Below are 27190 nucleotides of genomic sequence, written 5' to 3'. Positions count from 1 at the left end.
CAGAAGCTTTCTTGGCTCTGTGAAGCCTTGGAGCTGCTGCACGCATGCTGGCGTCCACTGGAGGACAGACAAGGGAAAGAAAAACAATCAAATATTTTTTAACCTGGAAGGAAGGGGATTGTTGCTTCCCTCCTAGCTCAAATTTCTGTCACTCCCGGTGGGATGGAGGCTCACGCCTCTGAGACCTTCTCAGTCTACATCTTTCAGGGGCTCTTAGCTTCCTGCCTGTCTTGGATAACAGTCTCTCCTGCTGCTGTAAAGCAAACAGACCAGCTTCCTTATAACATACTGTTGTAAACAAAAATTGCCCTTTTCCCTAATGGGGTATCCAAGAGCCCATATAGAGTCCTTACTTAGGTTCCCTATTGGTAGGAGAAAATAACAGAGGCCAACCAGAGAATATTGAGAAGCAAAGCAGCTAGTAAGCTTGATCTTTATTGATCTGTTGCAACAGGGTACTCCCCTCACCCGCAGGAGAGAGGAGGAACCCAGAAAAATGGCGTGCAAGGCCTTATAAAGACTTTTGAAATTCCCAACCTGTAGATCAAGACCACCCAAAGAAGGGGTCTTCACAGAAGGGGTGTAACCTAAGACCACCCCTCAGATACATCACACCTACATCACAGAAAAGGCGGTCTTAAAACAGAAATTTGAATGTTGTTTTTCTGTTTTTATCTCCTGTCTGGCAGGTTACTTGATTGGATTGCCTGGGGAGCCTGGCCAGTCTTTTGTAATGATAAATACTTAGTTCCTGGGCCAGGTCACAGGCTCACACCCTATTCAAACACAGACATACCCTTAAGACAGGATTTGTGAAGGAAAAGACAGTGGGGAGGCTTTTCCATTTTCCTTTGACCTTGCAGAGAAAACATTTGCTCAGTTTGGGACAGTTTGGGAATCAAAATGGTCCCAGGCGGGTCTTCCTGTGCTGATCTATGTATGTGCTTGATTGGTACACTTATGAACATTTAACATATATCTAAGACCTCAGAATTCCTATCACAATATCCTCCCACATTTTGGGCAAAGCAGGACCCTGCTCATCCCCTGCACCATCCCATCCGCCCATCCCAATCTCTGCTCTCCTTCCCCCCCTCCCCGTCCGTCCGTCCAATCTCCACCCCAGGATGAAGGCAACAATGGAAGCTGCCATAGATCAAGTCAGTTCATCTCACTCAGTGCTGTCCACATTGACTGGCAGCTGCTCTTTGGGGCTTCCGGTGGGGCCCTACCAGGAGATACTAGGGATTGAACCTGGTGCCCTCTGCATGCAAAACAGATGTACAATGAGAAATTCAGCCAAAGGAAAGAATATGGAATACAGTCGTACCCTGGAAGCCAAACGCCTTAGGAGTCAAACGTTTCAGCTCCCGAATGCTGCAAACCCAGAAGTGAGTGTTCTGGTTTGCAAACGTTCTTTGGAACCCGAATGTCCGGCGTGGCTTCCGATTGGCTGCAGGAGCTTGCTGCAGCCAATCAGAAGCCGCGCTTTGGTTTCTGAACATTGTGGAAGTTGAAAGGACTTCCGGAACAGATTCCATTCGACTTCCAAGGTATGACTGTGTAGCCAAGCCTGACCTCACTACCAGAGGGGTAATAAGAAGCCATACAGCAAAAAGTTCCGTATTTGTTCAATATATCAATACCATATTGGCGCAAATATGTCACACCTGAATATAAGCTACAACTTTAAAACTGGAGGGGGGAGAAAAAAATACCCAAATATAAGCCACTCCCTTCCTCACTGCTCCTGGCTTCATACTGGGGGGGGGGGGACGCTGTGTTGCCATTGGCCTTTCCCCTTCCTCGCTCTCTCCCTTCTCAGCCTTGGAGGAGAGGATGGGGAACTACACGCTGGGCGGGTGCCACTTTGCCGCGCTCCTGGCTGCATACCGTAAGGTCACAAATATAAGCCACACTTTAACTTTTCATGGTCAGACTTTGGGGAGAAGTACAGCTTATATTCGGGCCAATATGGTATACAGTGGAACCTCGGGTTGCGGACGTAATCCGTGATGGAGGCACGTCCGCAACCCGCAGCAATCGTAACCTGCAGCGCCGCGTCTGCGCACATGCACGACACAATTTAGTGCTTCTGCGCATGTGGAAGCGGTGAAACCCGGAAGTAGCCCTTTCCGGTACTTCTGGGTTTCCCGCAGTCCGCAACCTGAAAACGCGTAACCCAAAGCGTCTGTAACCCGAGGTAAAGGTAAAGGTACCCCTGCCCGTACGGGCCAGTCTTGACAGACTCTGGGGTTGTGCGCCCATCTCACTTAAGAGGCCAGGGGCCAGCGCTGTCCGGAGACACTTCCGGGTCACGTGGCCAGCGTGACATCGCTGCTCTGGCGAGCCAGAGCCGCACACGGAAACGCCGTTTACCTTCCCGCTGGTAAGCGGTCCCTATTTATCTACTTGCACCGGGAGGTGCTTTCGAACTGCTAGGTTGGCAGGCGCTGGGACCGAGCAGCGGGAGCGCACCCCGCCGCAGGGATTCGAACCGCCGACCTTTCGATCGGCAAGTCCTAGGCGCTGAGGCTTTAACCCACAGCGCCACCTGCGTCCCCTGTAACCCGAGGTAGCACTGTATATTTGTTTCGCAGCCTTTACATAGTGCTTGATTGTGACAAAACCTCAAAATGTTTATAAGAAAGCCTAGCAGGAGAGGGATCTGTTTAAGAGTTGCACCAACAGTGTGAGCAACAGTGACGATCTCTTTTGCTCCTCTCCTTCAGGGTAAAGACTGTTCAGAGTATGGGGTGCCTGCTGGCAGCATCGACCCCTCTGTCACTTGGAACGATATCTCCTGGCTACGGAGAGTGACACGCCTGCCTCTCATCATCAAGGGAATTCTGACAAAGGAAGATGCAGAGCTGGCCCTGAGCCATGGAGTTCAAGGGATTATTGTGTCCAACCATGGAGGAAGACAGCTGGATGGGCCACCTGCAAGTGTAAGGGACAGGTCATTCTCTATCACACTTAACATGTGCAAAACTGTTCATGTCCACAGCTGTGGTTTACTTGGTTGTGTGCACCGATGCAAAGGATAATAATAATAATAATAATAATTTATTATTTGTACCCCGCCCATCTGGCTGGGTTTCCCCAGCCACTCTGGGCGGCTTCCATAGAAACCAAAAATACACTAAAATATCACAGATTAAAAACTTCCCTGAACAGGGCTGCCTTAAGATGTCTTCTGAATGTCAGGTAGTTATTTATCGCTTTAACATCTGATGGGAGGGCGTTCCACAGGGCGGGTGCCACTACCGAGAAGGCCCTCTGCCTGGTTCACTGTAACTTGGCCTCTCGAAGTGAGGGAACCGCCAGAAGGCCCTCGGAGCTGGACCTCAGTGTCCGGGCAGAACGATGGGGGTGGAGACGCTCCTTCGGGTATACTGGACCGAGGCTGTTTAGGGCTTTAAAGGTCAGCACCAACACTTTGAATTGTGCTCGGAAACGTACTGGGAGCCAATGTAGGTCTTTCAAGACCGGTGTTATATGGTCTCGGCGGCCGCTCCCAGTCACCAGTCTAGCTGCCGCGTTCTGGATTAGTTGTAGTTTCTGCGTCACCTTCAAAGGTAGCCCCACGTAGAGTGCATTGCAGTAGTCCAAGCGGGAGATAACCAGAGCATGCACCACTCTGGCAAGGCAGTCCGCAGGCAGATAGGGTCTCAGCCTGCGTACCAGATGGAGCTGGTAAACAGCTGCCCTGGACACAGATTTGACCTGTGCCTCCATGGACAGCTGTGAGTCCAAAATGACTCCCAGGCTGCGCACCTGGTCCTTCAGGGGCACAGTTACCCCATTCAGGACCAGGGAATCCTCCACACCTGCCCGCCTCCTGTCCCCCCAAAACAGTACTTCTGTCTTGTCAGGATTCAACCTCAATCTGTTAGCCGCCATCCAATCTGTTAGCAGGATATCAATTGAATCAGTCAAAAGATAAATGAATAACCAAACAATTAAACCCCTGTGTTGCAAACAATTAACAGTGATATCCAAGGCAATACGATGACCAAGTACAACAATGCAATATCAATATAAACTCTTTATATAGTCTATACGGAACATTGAACAATATGAGAAACCAAATAAACAGAAATCTCATAAATCTCTGAAAGTCGCTAAATGTGCACTCTTGATGGATTCTCTTGAAAACATAGAACCAAGTAAACATAAGTCTTGTAAGTCTCTGAAAGTCTTTGTGGACTATGCTTTGTGGACGTAGTGAACATCATTTCAATAATTCATTTGCAGTTTATGAAGCATTTCCGTATCCTTCTGCTGTGCTGAAGAAGAATTCTGCGAAACAGTGGGGATGTCTGGAAACACTGTTCACTACGTCTGTTTGTGGACCACTTCAGCAGTGTTGGACGTCATAAAACAAAGCTTTAACGGCTTGTTTTCATCAGATAAGAATCTGACCCATTGCTTCTTTCAGAGACTTGCATAGTCTTCAAAGACTTTCAGAGACTTATAAGACTTATGTTTATTTGGTTCTGTGTCTTCAAAAGAATCCATCAAGAGTGCACATTTAGTGACTTTCAGAGATTTATAAGATAAATGAATACAGAAACAGCTAGGAGGAGAAAATCAGGGCAGGGGAACAAGCTGAACAGAATCACTTGTGTCTGTGCAGTATGAAGGTGGAAAACAAGCTCCTTTATTGGAGCAGGTTCAAGGCCCACAGAGTGCACAGAAGAATGTTGCATATGTGGGAAAACCAGCGTCATATAACCAACATGCTTAAGTCTAATGAATGCATGAAGGGGTTAATGCCATAGAGTAAACTGTCCTGCCAGGCTTAGCCAGGTCACACCCCCTTATCTTGGGATTAGGGTAATCAAGCCTATTGTTGTACGCAGAAGTACCTGAGAAGCTTGGTGTGTGAGAAGGTCTGAGCTGGTTGCTCCAAGTTCAGCTCATGGCTCTAACAGGCTTCTCTTGAGCATTTGCACCAATTATTTAGGAATTTTTACTGTGACTAAGCCACAGTTTGCTGCCTGTGCAGCTTTTCTAGCTGATGTACATGAACCTGACCTTTGGAGAGTTCGTAAGTAAACAGTTTTTAAACTTACCAAACATACAGTCTTCTTCTATGCTGGGAGAAGAGAGGGACTTTGAAAGGAACTTGGAAGGGCACATTTTAAAGATCTGACGGCCTGTATTTCCACACTTTGCTTTGCTGCATATTTTGCGATTTTAAATCTCTGTTGGGCTTCTCTCACCAAAGAGTGCCTGCCCCAAACCAGAATCCTGGTAGCCAAGGAATTCTCCCTTTTATATACCTATTTTTTCCTTGCAATCAACAGCATATTCAATAGGGGAAGATATCTTCCAACCTCTGACCATTCTGCGTTCTGAGGTTTCTTGCCCAAAGGCTGCATAAAGGAGTACATGGATTATATCCCCATGTTGAACACAGCAGAGAGAAACAGCCTAAATCTTTCCAGGGCTAAGCAACCTTTGGATATGATAGGTGTGGAAAGGTGTATGGCCACAGAAAAGGGAGTAGCAGAAACTGATGGTTGATCCACCCATCCAAAAACACTGACAAATACAGTAAGAATAATCTGTGACACTGAGTGGAGCAGTTTGGAACCCAATTTTCTCTGACGTTTGGATCCTCATATCACACAAACTTGAATTTTGCAGGGGGAAGTATTGGTGTTGTTTGAGGGTAATGTTGTGTGGATTGCACAAATTAAATGACAACACAAACAGCTGCAAACACATAGTACACACTGGTGTGGGCCAGCCCCCAAACAGAATACTCTTGGCTTTTAAACAGCCTGGCTGGACAGACTATCAATAAAATAAATAGAAACAGAAGACACTAGGTGGAGTAGAGCCTTCGTTAATGTTTAGCAGTGCATTGATGTGATGGTGGCAGATAAGATTCCAAGAGAGATCCATGTTCCAAGGATATCTGTGAAATAACAGAGGGCAAGTCTTGGTTCTCGAACACTGATGCCTCAGTTCCCATCTCTGTGTTTCGCGTTTGCTTCTTTGCAGATTGATGCTCTAGTTGAAATTGTAGCCACAGTCCAAAAGAAAATTGACGTTTATTTGGATGGCGGGATACGAACAGGAAGTGATGTATTGAAAGCGCTGGCGCTCGGGGCAAAATGCGTCTTCATCGGAAGGCCTGCTATATGGGGTCTGGCCTATAAGGTGAATAAATATACAGTTTGTATGCCTGAGCAACCGTTTAGGGCTTATAAGATAAAGCAAGAAATTGCAGATGAACAGCTGTCCCTTTCAAACAAGTGACCGAAACGGAGTTTTCTGCATTGCCCTTCACATTTGCACATGGTCCATCACATCTTACCTTTGGTTTGTGTGCATGTTTTGGGTTCTGCCAGTGCAATCTTGATTTATCCAATAAGCTTCAGTCCAGGTACGTGTGCTATAACACCACTTTCTCAATCCACTTAATAATTCTGATTGTTACTCTGAAGCCACATGTCAAAATACAGTGGTACCTCAGGTTAAGTACTTAATTCGTTCTGGAGGGCCGTACTTAACCTGAAACTGTTCTTAACCTGAAGCACCACTTTAGCTAATGGGGCCTCCTCCTGCTGCCGCGCCGCCGGAGCCCGATTTCTCTTCTTATCCTGAAGCAAAGTTCTTAACCTGAAGCACTATTTCTGGCTTAGTGGAGTGTGTAACCTGAAGCGTATGTAACCCAAGGTACCACTGTAAAGCCCATAAGGCTGTGGCTACCATCTAGGAGGGAGATCTGTTTGCAAAATAGCAGCTTCCAAACCAACTTGCAAAACAACGTAGGGGGCTTGTGTTGCAAATTGAAGGCCCCTCTCCGTGTACAGGCTACACTCCAGTTTACGGACCAGAGGGGACAGCCATCACCATCACTAGTGATGGAATTACTTTCCTCTATGTTTTCAACTGTTCTTATCTTATCTGTAAGCCGCCTTGAATCCCTGTTAGGAAAAAAGATGGGGATATAGATAAATATATAAAAGCATAATCATAGCTAATTGTTTTACTAGGCTCATAGGCTATCCCCCCCCCCAAGAGTTTATTCATTCCAGATGGCAAAAGACACCCGGAACATGGGTTATCTAGGGAGATGCAAACAAATCAAGCTATGATTGATCTAGAACCCACCCAAGCTGTTTGAGAGAGCGTCCCCCAATCAACTGCCCTGGAGTCTGCTGCTCCCCTCCCCATGGTTCCATTTTGTTTTTCTTTAAAGGGGCAGCAACATGTTAGCCATCAGTAAAGACAAAGCACAAGGCAGAAGACAATAACTAAGGCTTAAGGCAGGTTCTCATTCCTTTTGTATGGATGCAAAAGGGCCTGCTAGATTGCAGCCCTGGTCTCTTATGTGCCATAGCTCTTCTCTTTGCCTTATTTTTTTAACAGAGCAGTTAGCTTTCTTCCTCAGCAAAAGAAATGACAATATTGTTTTGCTGCACCGATTCCTTGATCTTCGGGAGTGGTGGAAAAAACGTAATGGAAAGCCAGCTGCAAGACGGCGAGACAGACATACAAGCTGTTCTCAAAGTCAAGATAACGGGAATAGTTCCTTCAGTGGAGGATAAGAACCAGTGGGAGGAATTCAAGGTCGCCCTGTTATGAACATTCGGTCGGCGCCAGCACATCCTCTTGCCTGGTGGAACAACCACCTCTCCCCCCGCATGCTGCCCTGGAGGTTCTCCTGAACGCCCCTCCCGGCAATTTGGGGGTGCAATTTGTGCTTATGGAAGTCCTTGCATGAGCTTGCGCTAGCAGGACCAGTTAGCTGAGTCCGGCACACTGTACAGAAGAGCATTTGATCTTTTGCATATGTGGCCCATAGGCAGAATTTTGTCTTTACCCAGGACCTCCCTACTATTCGCAAACTAGAAATTCACTGTCTTCCCTTCTTTTGCCACGCTGGCTTGAATTTCTGCTGGTAAGGCTGCATACACACCAACACATTTGTAGTACAAAGGCTTTTCTCAGTCCAGAAGCATTAGGATTCGTCCTCAACGTTCTGCTTCCAGTCTAGATCGAGTATAGATCCTGCCGTCCACAAGGCCAGGTGTGGTCATTGCGTATCCTGTAACATTTTTCCGATGAAATTAGGGACGTCCTATTCCATCATCGTCATCTTTTTGTTATTTATACCCCACCCATCTGACTGGCTTGCCCCAACCACTCCAGGCAGCTTCCAACACATATAAAAACATAATTAAGAAAAAATTAAACATTAAAAAACTAACGTATATGGGGCTGCCTTCACATGTCTTCTAAAGGTTGTACAGTTCCTTATCTCCTTGGCTTGGGGGTTACATACCCTCCATACCCTCCTCCATACCCTCCAACATTTCTCTGATGGAAATAGGGACGTCCTAAGGAAAAGCAGGACATTCCAGGATCAAATCAGAAATTGGGACAGCTTCTGTAAATCCAGGACTCTCCCTGGGAAATGGGGACACTTGGAGCATCTGAGCTTAACACACATTTGAAAACCAACCCCTTGATTAGGTTCTGCATGCCTTTTCCTCCCTGCACATGACCCAGGAGAGCGAAGAATGAAGCGTTTGTTGTGATCTGGGTTCGCACCCACCCACAATGCCGTTGGGCAGGTATGGCTAGAGCCGCCATTGCTGGGAAAACCCACATCAGTTTTAATTTGTCTTCAAATGGCCACACTGATGGGCAATGCAGAATCAATTTGCAATGATCTTTTATTTTCAGAACAAAACTAGTTTCTCAAGAAGCTCTTCTCAAGCTAAAATATGCAGTAGCTCTAGACTATGTGTGAACTATGTAGAAAAAGAAGTATGTACTTGGTCTCCATTCTAGAATAAAATGTGGTTTGTACACAAGTTTTTGTTGTTGTTGTTTAGTCATTTAGTTGTGTCCGACTCTTTGTGATCCCCTGAACCAGAGCACGCCAGGCACTCCTGTCCTCCACTGCCTCCTGCATTTTGGTCAAACTCATGCTGGTAGCTTCAAGAACACTCGCCAACCATCTTGTCCTCTGTCGTCCCCTTCTCCTTGTGCCCTCCATCTTTCCCAACATCAGGGTCTTTTCCAGGGAGTCTTCTCTTCTCATGAGGTGACCAAAGTCTTGGAGCCTCAGCTTCAGGATCTGTCCTTCCAGTGAGCACTCAGGGCTGATTTCCTTCAGAATGGAGAGGTTTGATCTTCTTGCAGCCCATGGGACTCTCAACAGTCTCCTCCAGCACCAGAATTCAAAAGCATCAATTCTTCGGCAATCAGCCCTCTTTATGGTCCAGCTCTCACTTCCATACATCACTACTGGGAAAACCAGAGCTTTAACTATACGGAAGAGGTATTATACTGATATTGTGGCTCTTACAGATCTCCTGATTATGTCTGTTTTGGCCTTTAGCAATACAGTGGTACCTCGGGTTTCAGACGCTTCAGGTTACAGACTCCGCTAACCCAGAAATAGTACCTTGGGTTAAGAACTTCGCTTCAGGATGAGAACAGAAATCACATGGCAGCGGCAGTGGGAGGCCCCATTAGCTAAAGTGGTACCTCAGGTTAAGAACTGTTTCGGGTTAAGAACCCGAAGGACCTTCAGAATGAATTAAGTTCTTAACCCAAGATACCACTGTATGGATATGTACATACAAGGCTCACGACTTTGTAGAATTTTGTTCCCTCTATTTTGTCATATCAGTCAACATAATTGATATGTCTGAAGCCTAGATATCTGGAGCCATGCAACGGTTTGTTTCAGAGTACTGAAGGTGGCATAAAAGTGGGAGCCTGCCTTCCACTCCACAGCCATCCTGCTAACATTTTGTTGAAACAGTTTCTGTACGGGCTTTCATAGCGTTTCAAATGCCATCAAAACCCGTTTGAACAGAGACAACAGTGAGACTAAAGTATAGCATACGTACAACCTAGTTGGAAAATAATTCTGAGACCCTTTTCAGCTCTCAAAAGCTGTTGTCCATATTCGGTGTATGCTGGATCCATAATTTACAATATCACTGTTTCTTGGAACAGGGCGAAGAAGGACTTCGGAAAGTTCTGGAGATTTTGAAAGAGGAATTTCGTTTGTCGATGGCTTTTGCTGGTAAATCCTCCCCCTTCTCTCACCCTTTTTCAAACACCCTCCCTTGTGGAGCGTTGCCTCAGCTTCCTCTCATCTCCCCTCTCCTTGGGCATCCTTTGGGCAGCTACTGCTGCTCCCCCTGGTCTCTGAGCTGCCCCCTCTTCCCCAAAGAGAGGTGCCTCCTCACACTGCCCCACAGGGGCCTGGGACTTGTCCGTCCATTCCCAACAGCAAGGGCTGGAGGACTGGCTGGCTGGGCTCCCTCACCCGCTTGCTTCCTTACTCCGAGGTCACCTCAGCTCCTGGCAACCAGCACCCCGAAACCAGCCCCAGAGGCATCATTCACCTGGGGAGCTTTTAGCCGGGGCTGCTGCAACAAACAGCTGTGCAAGCCTTTGGGAGGCAGAGACGGCATCAGAGGAAGGAGGGAAGGAAAGAGGGACAGAGGCCAGTTTGTCAGTTTGCATTTCTTAGTGCAGAAAGTATTGATCTGATGTGTAGAGACCTTTCCTGTTCATGATATTTGGGTTATTCCTTCTGAGAAGCTGAGTACAGCTGGCTTAAACTGGTTCTGTTATCTCTTTCCATCAAGGTCATGCTGATTATAATAGTGAGGCCAGAAGGAGCCTGGGTTTCACTTTTTATCTCTTTTCCGTCTGGTGTGGTGTTCTGTATGTAGTGTCAAGGTTTAGACTTATTATAAGTTATTGTAAGTTTAAGTTAAGTCTGCTGCAACTGGATTTCTTATGGACTGTGCCAATCCTGAATCTATTGGATGTGTGATCATTATGCTCATTTGCCTTCAGTAGCCGTAAAGCTCTGCTGGATGAAATATTAATTGCCTCTGGTCTATTTTTTTGGGAATCCTGGACCGTGTTTGAGTTTTAACTCTGCTAACTATACATTGGAATCTCCTCTGGATCAATATTGAGTAGAATTTCAATGACACAGCTTTGCCCGTGGCATCCCTGACCATCATTCAAGGCAACCCAGGGTGCCGTGGCACACTGGTTGAAAACCACTGGCCTATGTCATCACTTCCCACCTTGAGAGGAAATAGGGTCACCATGCCTTGGGTATCTCTTTCTCTCTATGCGAACTTCAGCTTGTAAGGAGCTCTGAGCTGGTCGCTCCAGCACATACATGCGTCCATGTTGGCCAAACCTTTGCTCCCAGAGGTGCTGAAGTTGGGGTTTTCCTAGATCAGTAGGCTTTGGAGTAGAGGACTCTGTGGTTCTATTTGCCGACAGCACATTTTTTTGCACAGTTTGCCTGTTTTCATTTCTTGCAGGCTGTAGAGATATCTCGGAGATTGGCCGCCACGTTGTTCAATATTCCAAGTTGTGAAGAACCCTCCTGCCCTGTTCATCAGTTCCAGGAAGTAACTGCAGCCCTAGACCAGCAAGCTCAGAGCAACTGGAAAGAACAAATCAGCTGCATGTCAGAAACGCGACCCCCTCCCCCAATCAATCTCTGGCAACGTTGCAGCCCCCTATATGTTTGTGGGAAGTACAGGAGGAGGCAGTCCTTCAAATACCCTGTCCCCAAAGTGACAACCAGCACCATCTCTTGGGCCCAGAGGGAAAGAAGGGGCCAATGCAGTTGATGCAGCGATGGGGCTGTTTGGTCACGTGACAAGGGTTGGAAGGATCTGGCAATTTCCCGCCTCTCTGTTTCTCATTTTTTCCAATCTTAAATTCAATTTTGCACATTTCTGCAGCAATCTGCATTTAAGAAGTAAATAAATAAAACCATCCATGACAATTCAACAGCATTTAATGTCAATTCCTCCTAATAAACACATTTTTGTTTGAAGTTCTGACCAATGTATGCATTTTGCAAGCAGTTTTACAATTATTTTCATTTGTAGGCACACTTTCCTTTCCACACTTACCTTTGAACAATCAGAATATATTAGCTAGCCAATTTACTTCCAATTTAGCCTGATTTGTATAATACTTACTCTGTTCTTACCGGGTGCCTGATTTTTACCTGGCATATTGGATTAAATTTATTCTCTTTGGTATGGTTTTCATTTTCATTTTCTTATTATACTTATTTTAAGGGTTTTATTTTGAGGTCTATATTTTGGAATGAAAGACCTGCAATGGTGTTGCTGTTCTCATTTGTGCGTATGTTGCAAAATCCAATTAAAAAATACTTCAGAAAAGAAAGCAAACAAGTTTTCTTCAGCTGTGAAATGCAGAGTGCTTTGTTCTCTTAGTTCCTAGGTTTCACAAAGGTTTTTTTTGGGGTGGGGGGCTGCCGGAGAAATAAGCCAGCTAATTGATCTTGGGGCGGATCTATATTGATTGTTTAAACATTATTAAGTAAAATGCTTTTTAACGTTTAAGGGCAGTTTCCCATTGACAGTGGCTCACTGCTCTGCAGCGCCCTCTGGGGGTCACATTTCAACAACACTTTTTTAATGTTATAAACCACGAGTGTAGATCCACCCTGGGACTTTGCTAAGGCAGTTGGAAGCAAGCCCTGCTTTCCCCAGCAATTTGTGTATAGGCTGAACCAAAGGAGGACAGGGTGCGCTGACCTTGTTAAAAGTAATTGTGTGGTTCATGTCAGGTCTGCACGTGTTGTAGAGGGAAGTGGGGGGCAGATGGGGCTCGTCAACCTGGGAAGATAGCCCACCTAGGAGCAGGAACACGCTTGTGCTGGTCCAGGGGGGAGGTTACCGTGGGGCGAGGTCCAGGACCTGACTTGAGGGTCGGCAGACAGTCCTCCTCGGGCAAAGCGGGGTCCACAGCGAGAAGCCGGGCAAGGACAGGAACTCTGGGGAAACAGGACTGGATGCTGGCCGAAACAGCTCTTCGATGACGTTGCTCCCGCAACCTGGGACCGGGCTGACTGGCCTTTATCTTCTCTGAGGCCAGGGGCGGTCCCGGCCCCCAGGAGACCCGCCCCTCCTGGCCTTAAGGCGAGCACTCCTCCTGGGAGAAACCAGTTCCCTTCGCCTCTCTGCCCTGAGCCTCTGCAGTTCAGGAGAGGCTGAAGGGTTACTGGGCCCAGGGGGAGACTCACCTGTAGGCACTGAGTCCTCAACCACCTCTGGAGCCAGAGTGGATTCACCTGGTGCCTGCTCCTGAGGATCCGGCACAGGTGCAGGTGCTTCAGAATCAAGGCCCTGCCCCAGTTCAGCCAGCCCTGGAGGTGGGGACTCCTGTGCAGGCTGGGATTCCTCCGGTTCAGCCTCTGAATCGGATTCCCAGGCCATCACAAAGCTGGTCCTATACCTCCACTGCCTTGCAGGATATCTTTGGGAGAAGATAAGACTATGGAATAAACCCTACACAAATTCAGAGTCGAGTCCCTAAGACGGTTAGATGGCGCCTTGTACACCTCTGTGCTGGTCCCAGGGGGGTTACCGTGTGGCGTGGTCTGAGTCCAGGCCTAGGTCGAGGGTCAGGAGGCTGTCTGTCAAGGGCAAAGCAGGGTCCAAGCCAGGCGTGGTCAGGAACTCCAAAAGAGCAGGACAGGGTGCTGGCAGGAACAGGCTTCCAGCGATGTTGCTCCCACAACCTGGGACTGGGCTGACTGGCCTTATCTCCTCTGGGGCCTAGGGTGGGCCCGGCCCACAGGTGACTCGCCTCTCCTGGCCTTAAGGCGAGCACTCCTCCTGCGAGAACTTAGTTCCCTCTGCCTCTCTGCCCTGAGCCTCTGCAGCTCAGAAGAGACTGGAGGGTTACTGGACCCAGGGGCAGCTTCACCTTCCCCTGACAGGGCTGGCAGAGGTGCACCTGCAGGCAATGGGTCCTCAATCACCTCCAGAGCCAAAGTGGATACATATGGTGTCTGCTCCTGAGGATCCGGTACAGGTGAGGGCCCTTCAGATTCAAGCCCCTGCCTCGGCTCAGCTGGCCCTGGAGGCGGGGACTCCTGTGCAGGCTGGGATTCTTCAGGTTCAGTCTCTGAATCAGATTCCCAGGACATCACAACCTCCTTCCAGCAACTCCTGCAGCGAAGCTGATGTCAAACCATTGCTCTGCTTTCCTTTGGGCCACATTAGTGAGGCTGAGAGGGTGGTCCTATCATCTGGGGACCTCCACACACACTGCCCAGGCTTGTGCCCTGGGGAAGTCGCTCTGATGCTGCTTACCCAGGTGTTTGACTTCACCTTGGAGGCGCACTCCATTGTCTCTCGAAACAGACGGATGCCAAAACAAGGGACATTTGTGCTCCTTTTTAGTCTCTAGCATGTTCCCTCATGACTTAAGGAAACCCTGTGTGATGGCCTGGGAATCCGATTCAGAGGCTGAGTCTCCCCCTGGGCCCAGTAACCCTTCAGCCTCTCCTGAGCTGCAGAGGCTCAGGGCAGAGAGGCGAAGGGAACTGGTTTCTCCCAGGAGGAGTGCTTGCCTTAAGGCCAGGAGAGGCGGGTCTCCTGGGGGCCGGGACCGCCCCTGGCCTCAGAGAAGATAAAGGCCAGTCAGCCCGGTCCCAGGTTGCGGGAGCAACGTCGTTGATGAGCTGTTTTGGCCAGCATCGTCCTGTTTCCCCCAGAGTTCCTGTCCTTGCCCGGCTTCCCGCTGTGGACCCCGCTTTGCCCGAGGAGGACTGTCTGCCGACCCTCAAGTCAGGTCCTGGACCTCACCCCACGGTAACCTCCCCCCTGAACCAGCACACCCTGCTGAACCAGGAAAGCAACTTCCGTCATTGTGATGCAGTATTGCTACGCTGCTGAGTGAACGGCCTTGAAAGCTGTCATACTGGCTGATGTAGTGTTATTTCATGTCTTATCTACATGACCATGAGTCTCTCCACAAGATCAGTACATGCAGAAAGGGCCCAAGGGAAGGACATGAAGCTCAGGACAAACAAGTGTGATCTCAGAGAGAAGCTCAAGAACAAAATAGACTAGTTCTCAAGAGACGAATTTTCACTTCCTGCTGGCTAAACCACAGGTCACTGAAGCAGAACATCAGATGAGGCCATTCAACCCATTTCCCTGTAACATGCTATGAATGTACTAGTAAGGCCTGGCTATGGGCATAGCTGGGGGGGCAGCCCCCCCAATCAAGTGAAACAATAGAAATACTTAACTAACTGACCAATCATGACAGTTCTGCGCCCCCCAACAAAAACCCTGGCTACGTCCATGGCAGCACATAACACAAACTTGAAACTGGAAAGGGAGTTTTCAGGTTCTTCTCCTGAGCCCTGCCATCTGTAGGAAAAATGTGATAGGACCATAAAAACAGGGCTAACAGAAAGCCAATAGCCAAAGCTGGCAAATAATAAATCATATAGCCAGTCCCTTCCTATGAATAATCTAACAATGCAGATCAATGAAAAATAAGAAACGGGCAAGCTATCTGCTTATCTGCTCATCTGCTTCTGTAACCGCAATTTTTGCTTGGTACAAAGTAGGCCATTGGCTAAAAGAGGGTGGGGTGCTTAAAGCCAACAGAAGTTCAAACTGTACCCACGTTTATAGCGTGGTTATAATGATTGATAGAATGCTTCAGTCCGGCTTTCGCTCCAATTATGGGACCGAGACAACTTTGGTTGCCCTAACAGATGATCTCTGTAGACAGCTGGATTGAGGCAGGTCGGGACTGCTGATTCCTTTAGATTTGTCAGCAGCCTTTGATATGGTCGATCACGAACTTTTGGACTACCGCCTTGCTGATGTGGGGATTCAGGGCACAGTCTGACAATGGCTGCGCGCCTTTATCTCAGGTCAGGGACAGAGGGTGGCGTTAGGGAGGGAGTTGTTGCCACGGCACTCCTTGGTGTGTGGAGTCCCACAGGCTGCAATCCTTTCCCTGATGCTTTTCAATATCTTTATGCGCCCCCTTGCCCAGATTGTCCTGAGTTTTGGGCTGGGTTGTCATCAATATGCTGATGACACCCAACTCTATCTGTTGATGGACAGCCGCCCTGACTTGTATAAAGATGGGGCCGTCATGTCAGTTGGGGCTCTCTCCTACTTAGAGTCCATCTGGGAAAAGATCTGAGGGGGCAAATTTGTCCAACACCATCCATGCTGTATGGCCCATAGTGAAAGCAAGACCAAAACAGTGGGGGTTGATTATTATCTATGCTGAGCAACATAAGTCTTGATTATTTCCATGCGTCCAGCACATTTTCATTTTGGTAGCCCTTCTACCAGGACCATAAACAGCTGGACCATAAAGAAGGCTGATTGCCGAAGAATTGATGCTTTTGAATTCTGGTGCTGGAGGAGACTCTTGAGAGTCCCATGGACTGCAAGAAGATCCAACCTCTCCATCCTGAAGGAAATCAGCCCTGAGTGCTCACTGGAAGGACAGATCCTGAAGCTGAGGCTCCAATACTTTGGTCACCTCATGAGAAGAGAAGACTCCCTGGAAAAGACCCTGATTTTGGGGAAGATGGTGGACACAAGGAGAAGGGGACGACAGAGGACAACATGGCTAGACGGTGTCCAGCATGAGTTTGACCAATCTGTGGGAGGCAGTGGAAGACAGGAGTGCCCTGGCATGCTCTGGTCCATGGGATCACGAAAAGTCAGACACGATTAAATGACTAAATAACAAAAACCCTTCTACCAAATGCTAAAGCAAGCAGCTTAACAAAGCTTATGTACTAGGAAGTCGTTCTGCACATGCCCCATTGGCATGAACCATGTGCCTTGGGAGCATCACTGTGTTGTTGCACAGTGCATTCACGTCACATTCACGTCAATGGGGCATCTTTGGGAGAATTTCCTGTGTGCTCTGCGAATTAACTAGCTCCAAAGAGCGGAGAGGCCTTGTTAACTTTTGTTTGATCTTGGGTAGTTCAGGGTCTATACAATTTATCTAACGTATTTATATCCCAATATCCTTCAACTCTGAAGCAGATGTAATTCTAAAACCACGTACGCACAGAGGCACAGAGCATAGAAAGAAAAAATAGCTGAAAACTGGGGAACTGCAGAAATGTTGACATGGAATTCTGGGTACACTGCACTGTGAATCTGGGTGCTGGATTCACATTGTGTCAGTGTTAGGAATGAGACAAACGGGTGCGCACTTCATGAAAAATGTGCCCTCTGACACCTAATTCCATGTATTTTCAAGCGGGGGAGAAAATGTTCATTCCGAAAGGCAGTACGCAAGGAGGAGTTCTGGATGTCTTCCGCAATTGTCAGATAAGCCACCAGCAGACAGTTCAAGGTTGATGCAGAGAAAGCATCACAAGGGAAGGAGGGCAAAGTCCATAAGCCCAGCAACCGCAATCCCATTTCCAAGATAAACCCACTGAACAAAATGGCACTTAAAGGTAAAGGAGCCCTGACCGTTAGGTCCAGTCGCAGACGACTCTGGGGTTGCGGTGCTCATCTCGCTTTATTGGCCGAGGGAGCCGGTGTACAGCTTCCGGGTCATGTGGCCAGCATGACTAAGCCGCTTCTGGCAAACCAGAGCAGCGCATGGAAACGCTGTTTACCTTCCCGCCGGAGCGGTTCCTATTTATCTACTTGCACTCTGACGTGCTTTCAAACTGCTAGGTTGGCAGGAGCAGGGACCGAGCAACGGGAGCTCACCCTGTCACGGGGATTCGAACCGCTGACCTTCTGATCAGCAAGCCCTAGGCTCTGTGGTTTAACCCACAGCGCAACCCACTAAAACGGCACTTAAAGGTAAAGGTAAAGGGGACCCCTGACCATTAGGTCCAGTCGTGACTGACTCTGGGGTTGAGGCGCTCATCTTGCTTTATTGGCCGAGGGAGCCGGCATAAATGGCACTTACTTTAGAGTAAATATCCATAAGAGTGAACTTTATTTTTCTGATCACATCCACACTGTACAACCAATGCATTGCCGGATTGCGCATATTGCAAAGGTGCCAAAATTTAGAGAGGGGTTTGTTTCGCAGAAAAACATATGGTGTTCGTAAATTGGATTTTTGAAATTACCCATGTAATCCTACACATGCCCACCCCCTCAGAAGTAAGTTCTGATGGCGCTGGCTCCCATGAATGAGGACACAGGTCTGCAACTTTGAGTATAACATAAACATGTTAAGAAAGGAGGGAGAAAGGTTGTTTTCTGCTGCTCCAGAGAAGCGGACACGGAGCAATGGATCCAAACTACAAGAAAGAAGATTCCACCTAAACATTAGGAAGAACTTCCTGGCAGTAAGAGCTGTTCGACAGTGGAATTTGCTGCCAAGGAGTGTGGTGGAGTCTCCTTCTTTGGAGGTCTTTAAGCAGAGGCTTGACAACCATATGTCAGGAGTGCTCTGATGGTGTTTCCTGCTTGGCAGGGGGTTGGATTCAATGGCCCTTGTGGTCTCTTCCAACTCTATGATTCTATGATTCTACATAGCTCAGTTGGTCAGAGCTTGGCGCTGATAACGCCAAGGTTGCAGGTTCAATCGCCTTATGGGACAGCTGCATATTCCTGCATCGCAGGGGGTGGACTAGATGATTCTTAAGGTCCCTTCCAACTCTAAAAAAACCCTATGATTCTATAATTGTTACTTAATTTTGCATAGTAAGACTGTTGTCCTTGTTTTTTTTATTCTATTTTGTATTGTATTGGGGCAAGGCAGGTGGAAGGAAGCCTTGCCTGATGGAGTCTCTCCCCTCACAGTTCTTCCTCCAGGACCAGCTCCCTTATGAGCCCTCCTAGGGCTGGAGGGTGGGGCAAGTCAATAATTAAATGTATTATTTAAAGTGTTTGTTACAAACGGAGCTGCAAGCTAGCATTGCTTTGATTTTGCCAAAGCAGCAGACGAAAAAACAACTGAGTAGTCGTCTTTAAAATGAGAGGGCCGTTTATACTATCTGCTGAACTGAAATGGTAAAATGTTTACTCCATTATACCATTTTAAACAACAGCAGCTGTGTGTCAGGTGGAGGGTAGCAAACACACTCTGGTGTTTTTTTGTTAAAGGAAATCCCATGCACTTGGAGGGGGGGGGAATGTCTGGGAGAAAGCTAGGATGAACTTTTCTCCAGGACATGCTAGTTAAACGAGTGCTTTCATTTGCCTGTTTGAAAAACAAGAGCAAAAATTCAGGCATTCCATCCTGGAAGCTGCCATGGAAGGGCTTTTACTGCCTGATTCTGCTGCTGATTGCGTGAACTTTTCCCAGTGCAATTTTTCTGTTCAGCCAATTGATGAAGCCAGAGTTGCTATCTGTTCTCATCGGGTACCAGCCCTCTTCTGCGAGACTGGAAGTACCGTATTTTTCGCTCTATAAGACGCACCAGACCACAAGACGCACCTAGTTTTTGGAGGAAGAAAACAAGAAAAAAAATATTCTGAATCTCAGAAGCCAGAACAGCAAGAGGGATCGCTGCACAGTGAAAGCAGCAATCCCTCTTGCTGTTCTGGCTTCTGGGATAGCTGCGCAGCCTGCATTCGCTCCATAAGACGCACACACATTTCCCCTTACTGTTTAGTGAGTCTTATAGAGCAAAAAATACGGTAACTCTTCTGCCGTTCATTCAAGAGGCCACCAGGTAATTCTTGAACGGGACAAATGCATGGGGGGAAAACCCCAGACACAAGCGATACCAGTTGTGCGAGCCTTTTCTAAAAATAAATAAATAAATTTGAGGATTTCCCCACCCCCTCAAGTGGGTGGAGAAAGAGGGAAGAGAGCTGGGTGCATCAAGAGAGAACGTCATGGGTGTGCTACCCAATCTGAGGGAGGCAAAGAGAAGCGGGGGAGAGAATAAAAGGAGGTTGAGGTGAGAAGGCAGTAACAGCAACAACCTTGAGCTGCCACCTCTGTCCTGAGGAATTCAGACAAGGGAGGAGATTGTAGGGATCATTAATCATTGCTGTCTCTTTGAGCTTCTTAGAGTTTCTAGTAATAGTGGTAACTGAATCTGGTCATCCCTTTTGAGTTTGTTATTTTTTAAGCTCTGCTGTTCCCTTCTCCTCGTCTCTCAGAAGGAAGAGCTGCCCTGAGTCAACTGCTGCTGCTTCTCCACCATGTCTTTGGCAGGAACAAAATGCCTGGTGACCGGAGCTGGTGGATTCCTTGGTCAAAGGATCGTCTGGCAGTTGCTGGAGGAAGAGGAAGGACTGGCCGAGGTTCGTGCCACGGACAAAGCCCTCAGCCCTGAGACGCTCCAGCGCTTTGGAAGTAGGTTCCTCTCTGTTTGTTTTCTGAAGGGAGGGGAACATCTGGAGTTTAGAGAAGACATGTGTGGATCCAAATTGTAGGGTTATCTCGTGGGGGGGGGGTCATTTCGGGACAGTGGCCTCACTTACTGAGGTGTTGCATGAGCTGAAACATTTCAGAACGAGGGTGGGAGTTCGGAGGATGCACATGGAAAGGTAGCGTGCTCAGGAAAGGAGTGTACTGGGGTCCTTCGCCCTGACAGGCCACTTTTCTACCTGCAGGGAATGTGTTTTGTGCAGCAGGGTGTTTGCCCATCACCAAGCAAGGTGCCTCAAGCCCCGTCATTAAACTGTGGCTCTTTAAAAGGCCTGATATTTCTTCACTGGTTTAGTTTTCTGTTTGGGGAGGGTTAAATTTGTTTCATGTTAATATTTTGACGGTGTGATTTTTTTTTTAATGTGAGGGTCGTTGTCTGTTTTATATTGCTCTGTGATGGTAGAATGGGGTAGCAGTGGGGCAGCAGTTGTACTGTGGAACAGGAATACTTTGGCATAAGGTTGCAATTGTCTCTTTGCAAACCTGGGCGCTCCCTGCAGACTGCCTTTAGCCTCATCGGAAACACTGCCTCCGGCAAACACCTGAGTGGGCTGTACTTATCTGTGTCTGCAAGGAGATATAAAATCATGGGAGGGCTTCCGGCCAGGGGACCTTGTCATTATAGGTACTAAAAATCTTTCCCTTGCTTCATTATATAAGGGGCAGCGCCAGATATAATGCATAAGGTCCTTTATTTCAGAACATCCCCTAATGCAAACACGTTCGTTTGTTGGTATGCCTCTGTGTCTCCCATCTCTATAAGCAGAGCTTATTGTATTTAGTCGTAGCTCTGTAAAAGCTTTTCGAAGCTGTGCAAAAGTCAATTCATTGAAATAAGATGTATGTTCATTGGGAGTGGGCTGTATCTCCACAACTTCCATGTATTCAGATGAACAAATGAAACAGGCTTCCACAACTGGAATTGAATGCTGTTCCTTTGGTTATCACCCTAGGAAAGGCAGGAAGGACCTCCTGTGGCTGCTGTTCATATATTTCTCTACAGAGAAACCTTCACTTGAAAAACTAATTGACTGACTTCAGAGCACTGGCAGACTAGTTTCCCATTGTCCCCTGAATATCCAGGATATTCCAGCAACATGCCTAGCAGTACAGTTCAGGAAATATTAAAAGGTTTTCTATAATTAACAAAAGCAACATTCAGTGTCTCTTTCAAATCCTCCATACAGGTCAATTACGGTCAGTTTGAGACCTTTTTGTTGTAGACAATTTGAGGTTCAGGGTGTTGACAATTTCTGTGTGTCTTTTCTCCTTTTCTGTGAAGTCGTACGTTTGTTAAAATCCAGGGATTGTGTATCCAAAGGGGTGGTAGATGGCTGATGGAGGGCTCTGGGTGGCGGACAGGGTAATCTCGGTCTCCCAGGGTGAGAGGCTGGGAGGAGAAAGGAAGGATTTCGGATAAGAGCTGGGGGGGCAGCTGCTACCTTCCGTGGGAGGTGGAGGCTGAGAATTGCCTTTAGGAGAGGACTCTGGCAACGGTTTTGTGCAAGTCTGATTGATGCGTGACTGCCAATATGTGTGCCACTTTTGGCCCCCAAAGGGGACCAAACAGGGTGGGGGTGTAATGGGCTTATGCATAACCGCTGACATGCACAATACTGGAAGACAACCCCCATGCAAATGGGGAGTTGCCTGTATTTTTGCTAGTCCTTATCTTATTGTACAGTCGTACCTTGGATCCCGAATGCCTTGGTACTTGGACATTCTGGCTCCCGAACACCACAAACCCGGAAGTGAGTGTTCCGGTTTGCGAATGTTCTTTGGAACCCGAACGTCCGACGGGGCATCCAATCGGCTGCAGGATTTGGCTGCGCTTCGGTTTCCGAACATTTTGGAAGTTGAACAGACTTCCGGAATGGATTCTATTCGACTTCCAAGGTACAACTGTATCTGTATTGTGAAAAAACTTTAATAAAAATCTTGTAACTTGTCAATATTGAGCTCTGGGAGGCAGCTTTCAATGCCCCTGTGGCTTCCAGCTGAAAAGCTGCATGGGCACAGACTCCTTGGGATTACATCAAGGTCATGTTAGTCATGCAAGGAAAATGAGCTGTTAAGAAAAAGACCAATATTCAAAAAAGAGGCAGGTATCCTTCTGCCTTCTTCAGTGTGCAGTAGAGTGCTAAGACATCATGGACTCTGCTCCCCCCTTTTTTTGGACACATTGGCCACAAGGGCATCTCTTACTGACCGTGGGCAATTAGACACACGTTTTGAAAATACATACAATTGAACTGAAGAGAGATGTGTCATAATCCAGGACAGATTTAGAAAAGGCTTAAATCGGCTAGAATCATTTACTTCTTATCGGCTCTAACATACAGTTTGCATATACACTATACCTTTAAAACACACTCTTTCCCTCAAAAGAATTCTGGGCACAGAACTACCCAAACTTTATATAAATTTATTTATGTATGTGACTACAGCGGCAATCATATTTATTTGCTCAAAAATGGAAAGAAGAAGTCCTGACAAAAGAAGAATGGACACAAAAACTCATGGAATATGCAGAAATGGCAAAACTTACAGGAAAAATAAGAAACCAAGATAACAAACTTTTAAAAAATGAATGGAAATGGCTTGTTGAATATTTACAAACAAACTAAACAATAAGAACATTGGCAGGATTGTTGTAATAATCTGCCGTTTTATAAGAGTATACATTTAAAGTAGATGACTAAATGGTTAATTCAGAATATGCAGAAAATATAAAAAAAAATAGGAACCACAGAAAGAGGGGGAAGGAAATCAAGTTTTAAAAATGTTAAAATGAATGTAAAATTATTGAAATGTGTAAATAAAAGTTTTTTTAAAAAAGGAATTCTGGGCACTGTAGTTTAGCTCTTGCAGAGTGACAATGCCCAGCAACTTTTAACAAACTACAGCACCCAGAATTCTTTGAGGGAAAGAATGTGCTTTCAAGGTATAGTATATACAGTGCCAGATTTACATATAAGCTAAACAAGCTATAGCTTAGGGCCCCACTCTCTTGGGGGGCCCCAAAAAATTAAAGGGGGAAAAACCTGGGTGTACATTTCCAAAATATAAAAAACAAATAAAATAAAACCTACATACAGCAACAGTGTTTTGTGTTGTGTAGGCTCCTATGATGTAAGTAATGGGCCCTGCCTGCTCCCTAAAAGATCACTGGCTTGCTCATATAAAGGGCCCCATTACTTTCAGTAGCTTAGGGCCTCATCAAACCTAAATCCGGCCCTGAGTATTGTTGTTTAGTCATTTAGTCCTGTCCAGCACTTCGTGACCCCAAGGACCAGAGCATGCCAGGCACTTCTGTCTTCCACTGCCTCCCGCAGTTTGGTGAAACTCATGCTGGTAGCTTCGAGAACACTATCCAACCATCTCGTCCTCTGTCGTCCCCTTCTCCTTGTGCCCTCCATCTTTCCCAACATCAGGGTCTTTTCCAGGGAGTCTTCTCTTCTCATGAGGTGACCAAAGTCTTGGAGCCTCAGCTTCAGGATCTGTCCTTCCAGTGAGCACTCAGGGCTGATTTCCTTCAGAATGGAGAGGTTTGATCTTCTTGCAGTCCATGGGACTCTCAAGAGTCTCCTCCAGCACCAGAATTCAAAAGCATCAGTTCTTTGGCGATCAGTCTTCTTTGTGGTCCAGCTCTCACATCCATACATCACTACTGGGAAAACCATAGCTTTTACTATGCGGACCTTTGTTGGCAAGTATATACACAGCCAAAGTCCTGAGAAACATGTCGTTTTGGCTGCTCCTTGATATAGATTAAACAGTAGGGATTCTCCTGCTCTTTAGTGAACCCACGGAGGCAAACAACTGATCACCCCTTTGTCTGATGTCATAATTTCCAGAACTGAAGACTAAAACTCCGCTGACAATCCTCCAAGGGGATATCCGGGATGCAGCGTTCCTCCGCACAGCTACCCAAGGTGTGTCTCTTGTCATCCACACAGCTTGCCTCATCGACGTCTTGGGATATATAGACAAACAGACACTCTGGGATGTCAACACGAAAGGTAAGACTGGGTTGTGCAGAGGGAAATCCGGGTGGGACACATTGGAAAGGAACGTTTGCAAGACGATTGAAATGACCTCAGAAGGTGATTTGTGCTGCTTATTCGTCACCAAACCTTTTATTGGCATCACATATGAACATCCAAACCAAATCAATACAGAATTACCATTTCCCCAGTGGCACAAAACATTTGCTAAAAGAAAGGAGGCAGAGGGGTCTATCGTGGCATCTCTAAGTCTCCAGGGAGATCAGACGTCTGCAGTGTATTTTGACGACAAAAAACCCAAATAGAGATATTTAGCCACTAACTTGGTGAGCTCTTGATCATTCCCCAGCAATAGAAAATGTATAACCTCCAACTCTGGTTTCCATTTGGGGAAGCAGAGTTGATCTAGAAATTGCTGGCGGAAATCAGCATATAGTTCACCAATGAAGAACCATATGGGCTGCTTATTGAACATGTCTTTCCTTCCCTGCTGACCAACCACAGCCTGTCCCCAGGGAGCTGAAATTCAGAGCAGGGAAGGTAGTTTCTGCTGCAGCAACAACAACCTCTGGGAGAGGGTGGCCTGGTATCGCAAGCAGTACACACAGGTCAAATATTCAGTTTCAACCTTTTGCCATGAGTCCTCCTGATTCCTAGGCCCCCTTCAGCCACCTGCTAATGTACTACAACACAATATAGCCTTTGTTGTCTCTTTTCCATGGCACTGTCAGGAATACACAGCCCCACCCCAGCCTGTCAAAGCTGTTCTTGGGAAGCTAGAGTGACACAGTGCAGAATAAGGTAGCGATGCAGAGGCAGAGTCCTGAGATGGTAGAATAGATTCTTCCACTTTACACTGCAGTTTCAGCTGCAGATGCTTAGTGCACAATGTTCTGCATTTAAACGTTGATATGAAATGCTCCCATAAACCCACCGTCTATGTAAGAGGATCCTGTTACAAAACGAGGGACTAGTCTGAAGTCCGTGGATTCTGGACTGGACTGCATGTTTGAATAACCACTTTTCTTTAAAAAGAAACCTCCCTGCATGTAGAAGACCAGTGCATCAGGGAGAATGGTTTAGTCCAGGCCGTTCCCTGGTGTGTTTTAGTACACGTTGAGGGATTTTTTATGCACACTGATGTACGTTATGCAGAATGAGTGGTAGGACAACACTGAACTGAAAAGGGGCTCAAATTAAGCCTCAGGTCAAAATTTCCAGAAATGCTGTGTAGTAAGTAGACCCACTTTAACGGATAACCTGGGGAGGAGCTACAGAGGCTTTCAGCTTCCTAGCAGGTGCCCCTCTCACAGGAAACACCTGCCACCTTGCTTCATGCAGGCAGTTCTTTACAAAGATGGCCTGGCACAATGCAATGTGAAGCTGGTGGGTTTGGGTCATTGCTAAAAATGGCAGAAGGCATGTGTGTGAGAGTGGGGAAATGTTCTTTTCATTGTTCCACCTCTGGTAGCAAAACCTGAGCCAGCCTTGCTAACGTCTTTCTTTTTGGCAAAGGTACACAGCTGCTCCTAGACGCCTGCTTCCAGAACAACGTCCAGTATTTTGTCTTCACCAGCAGCATTGAAGTGATGGGTCCAAACAGAAGAGGGGACCCCATTGTTGATGGCGATGAAGACACAGTGTACCACGATACCAGGAAATTTCCTTACGCTGAATCAAAGAGAGCAGCGGAGAAATTGGTGCAGCAGCTGGATGGCCAGCCGCTGAAAGATGGCAGCAGTCTTGTGACGTGCGCTTTGAGGTCCCCGTACATCTTTGGAGAAGGAAGTCCTTTCCTTCTGGGCCACCTCGATGAAAGCATCCAAAACAATAACGTCTTTATAAGGCTGTCTAGGAAGGAGGCTCTTGTAAATCCCATCTACGTAGGGAACATTGCTTCGGCTCACATTCAAGTGGCGAAAGCCATGCAGGATCCAGAAAAGGTCAAGCGGATCCGAGGAAGATTCTATTACATCACAGATGACACTCCCCACATGAGCTATTCGGACTTAAATTACGAGCTGAGCAAGGAGCTGGGGTTTGGTATTGAACCCAAACTACCAATGCCCTTGACAATGTTCTATTACTATAGTCTGCTGCTGGAGGTTGTGAGTTTCTTACTCCGGCCTTTTGCCAGATACATTCCCCGCATCAATACTCACCTTGTGACCTTGGTCAATACCCCGTTTAGCTTTACTTCCAGAAAAGCTCGACGGGATTTTGGCTATGCACCTCGCTACAAATGGGAAGAAGCCAAGGAGCTTACAAGCCAGTGGATTGCCAAAGTAGCTCCACTGAGAAGGGCCTACCTGAAAAACAAAACCCTCTAAGGTTGACCTCCGTGGCAGGATGAAGAGGAGGCAGGAAGTAAGGAGGGTGGGGGTCAGCCGGGAGGCAACAGAGCAGCCAAAATGTGGAACCCACTTTCTGTAATGCCTGAATGAAGTACAAGAACCCTTTCGTTCACTGTGGACATTAATGATCAAGCAGATCCCCGCAGAGTTCTTCACCAGCTCTCATGGGCTGCCATCTGCTCCTGTCACCATTCAAAACTGCAAGGACAGCAGTGATTTGTCACATACAGGTTACCTGCAAGCACCTAGCAGAGAAATGTTAATAATAGCAATGCATATATAAAATCAACAGGACATGCATGACCTGTGCAACAAGTGTTGTGTGTGGGGTTTTTTTAATTGAGTTTGAGGGCCATTTTACAGAAACAGCATGATCAAGTGGCAATGGTTTTTGTGATAAGGGTGATGAGGTATGCTGCCCAAAAAAGGGCAGGTGAGGAAAAAAATACATTCTTAAAGAATATGGTGCAAAGAAGGGTTTGGCCTGGTTCTCGTCTCAGTTTCCTATTTTTCTCTAGTACAGTCCATAAAATAGTTACCACCTGATCCTGCTGATTCTATACTCTGGCCCCCAAGTCATGCCAGCTAACAAATCCTTCTACCCTACGGTGCCTCTTCACCCTAGGGACT

The 27190-nt window shown here is 47.0% G+C and overlaps 2 protein-coding genes across 4 annotated transcripts in view; both read left to right on the top strand.

The window, feature by feature from the left end:
• HAO2 (hydroxyacid oxidase 2) overlaps positions 1-12103 on the top strand; it is a 28861-nt gene extending 16758 nt beyond the window's left edge. For 2 of the 3 annotated variants that reach the window (XM_081894550.1, XM_081894549.1), the window contains exons 5-8: positions 2733-2948; positions 6016-6174; positions 9997-10066; positions 10638-10843. In XM_081894550.1, coding sequence (XP_081750676.1) covers positions 2733-2948; positions 6016-6174; positions 9997-10066; positions 10638-10828 — 636 coding nt within the window. In that variant the 3' untranslated portion in view covers positions 10829-10843. Of the gene's footprint in view, positions 1-2732; positions 2949-6015; positions 6175-9996; positions 10067-10637; positions 10844-11336 lie in introns of those variants that run through there. The other variant, XM_081894551.1, reaches the window with a different exon arrangement.
• A 7626-nt stretch (positions 12104-19729) lies between these two features.
• LOC309360042 (3 beta-hydroxysteroid dehydrogenase/Delta 5-->4-isomerase-like) lies at positions 19730-26875 on the top strand. Its single transcript, XM_081894587.1, has 3 exons — positions 19730-20124; positions 24057-24221; positions 25722-26875. Exons 1-3 carry the CDS (start codon positions 19971-19973, stop codon positions 26534-26536), a joined length of 1134 nt encoding a protein of 377 aa, XP_081750713.1. The 5' UTR covers positions 19730-19970; the 3' UTR covers positions 26537-26875.
• Positions 26876-27190: the final 315 nt, after the last annotated feature.

This window comes from Podarcis melisellensis (genome assembly GCF_964234715.1).
Source record: "Podarcis melisellensis genome assembly, chromosome: 17".
Taxonomy (NCBI): domain Eukaryota; kingdom Metazoa; phylum Chordata; class Lepidosauria; order Squamata; family Lacertidae; genus Podarcis; species Podarcis melisellensis.
Note: the sequence above shows the minus strand (reverse complement) of the source record. Positions and strands in the feature narration are given on the sequence as shown.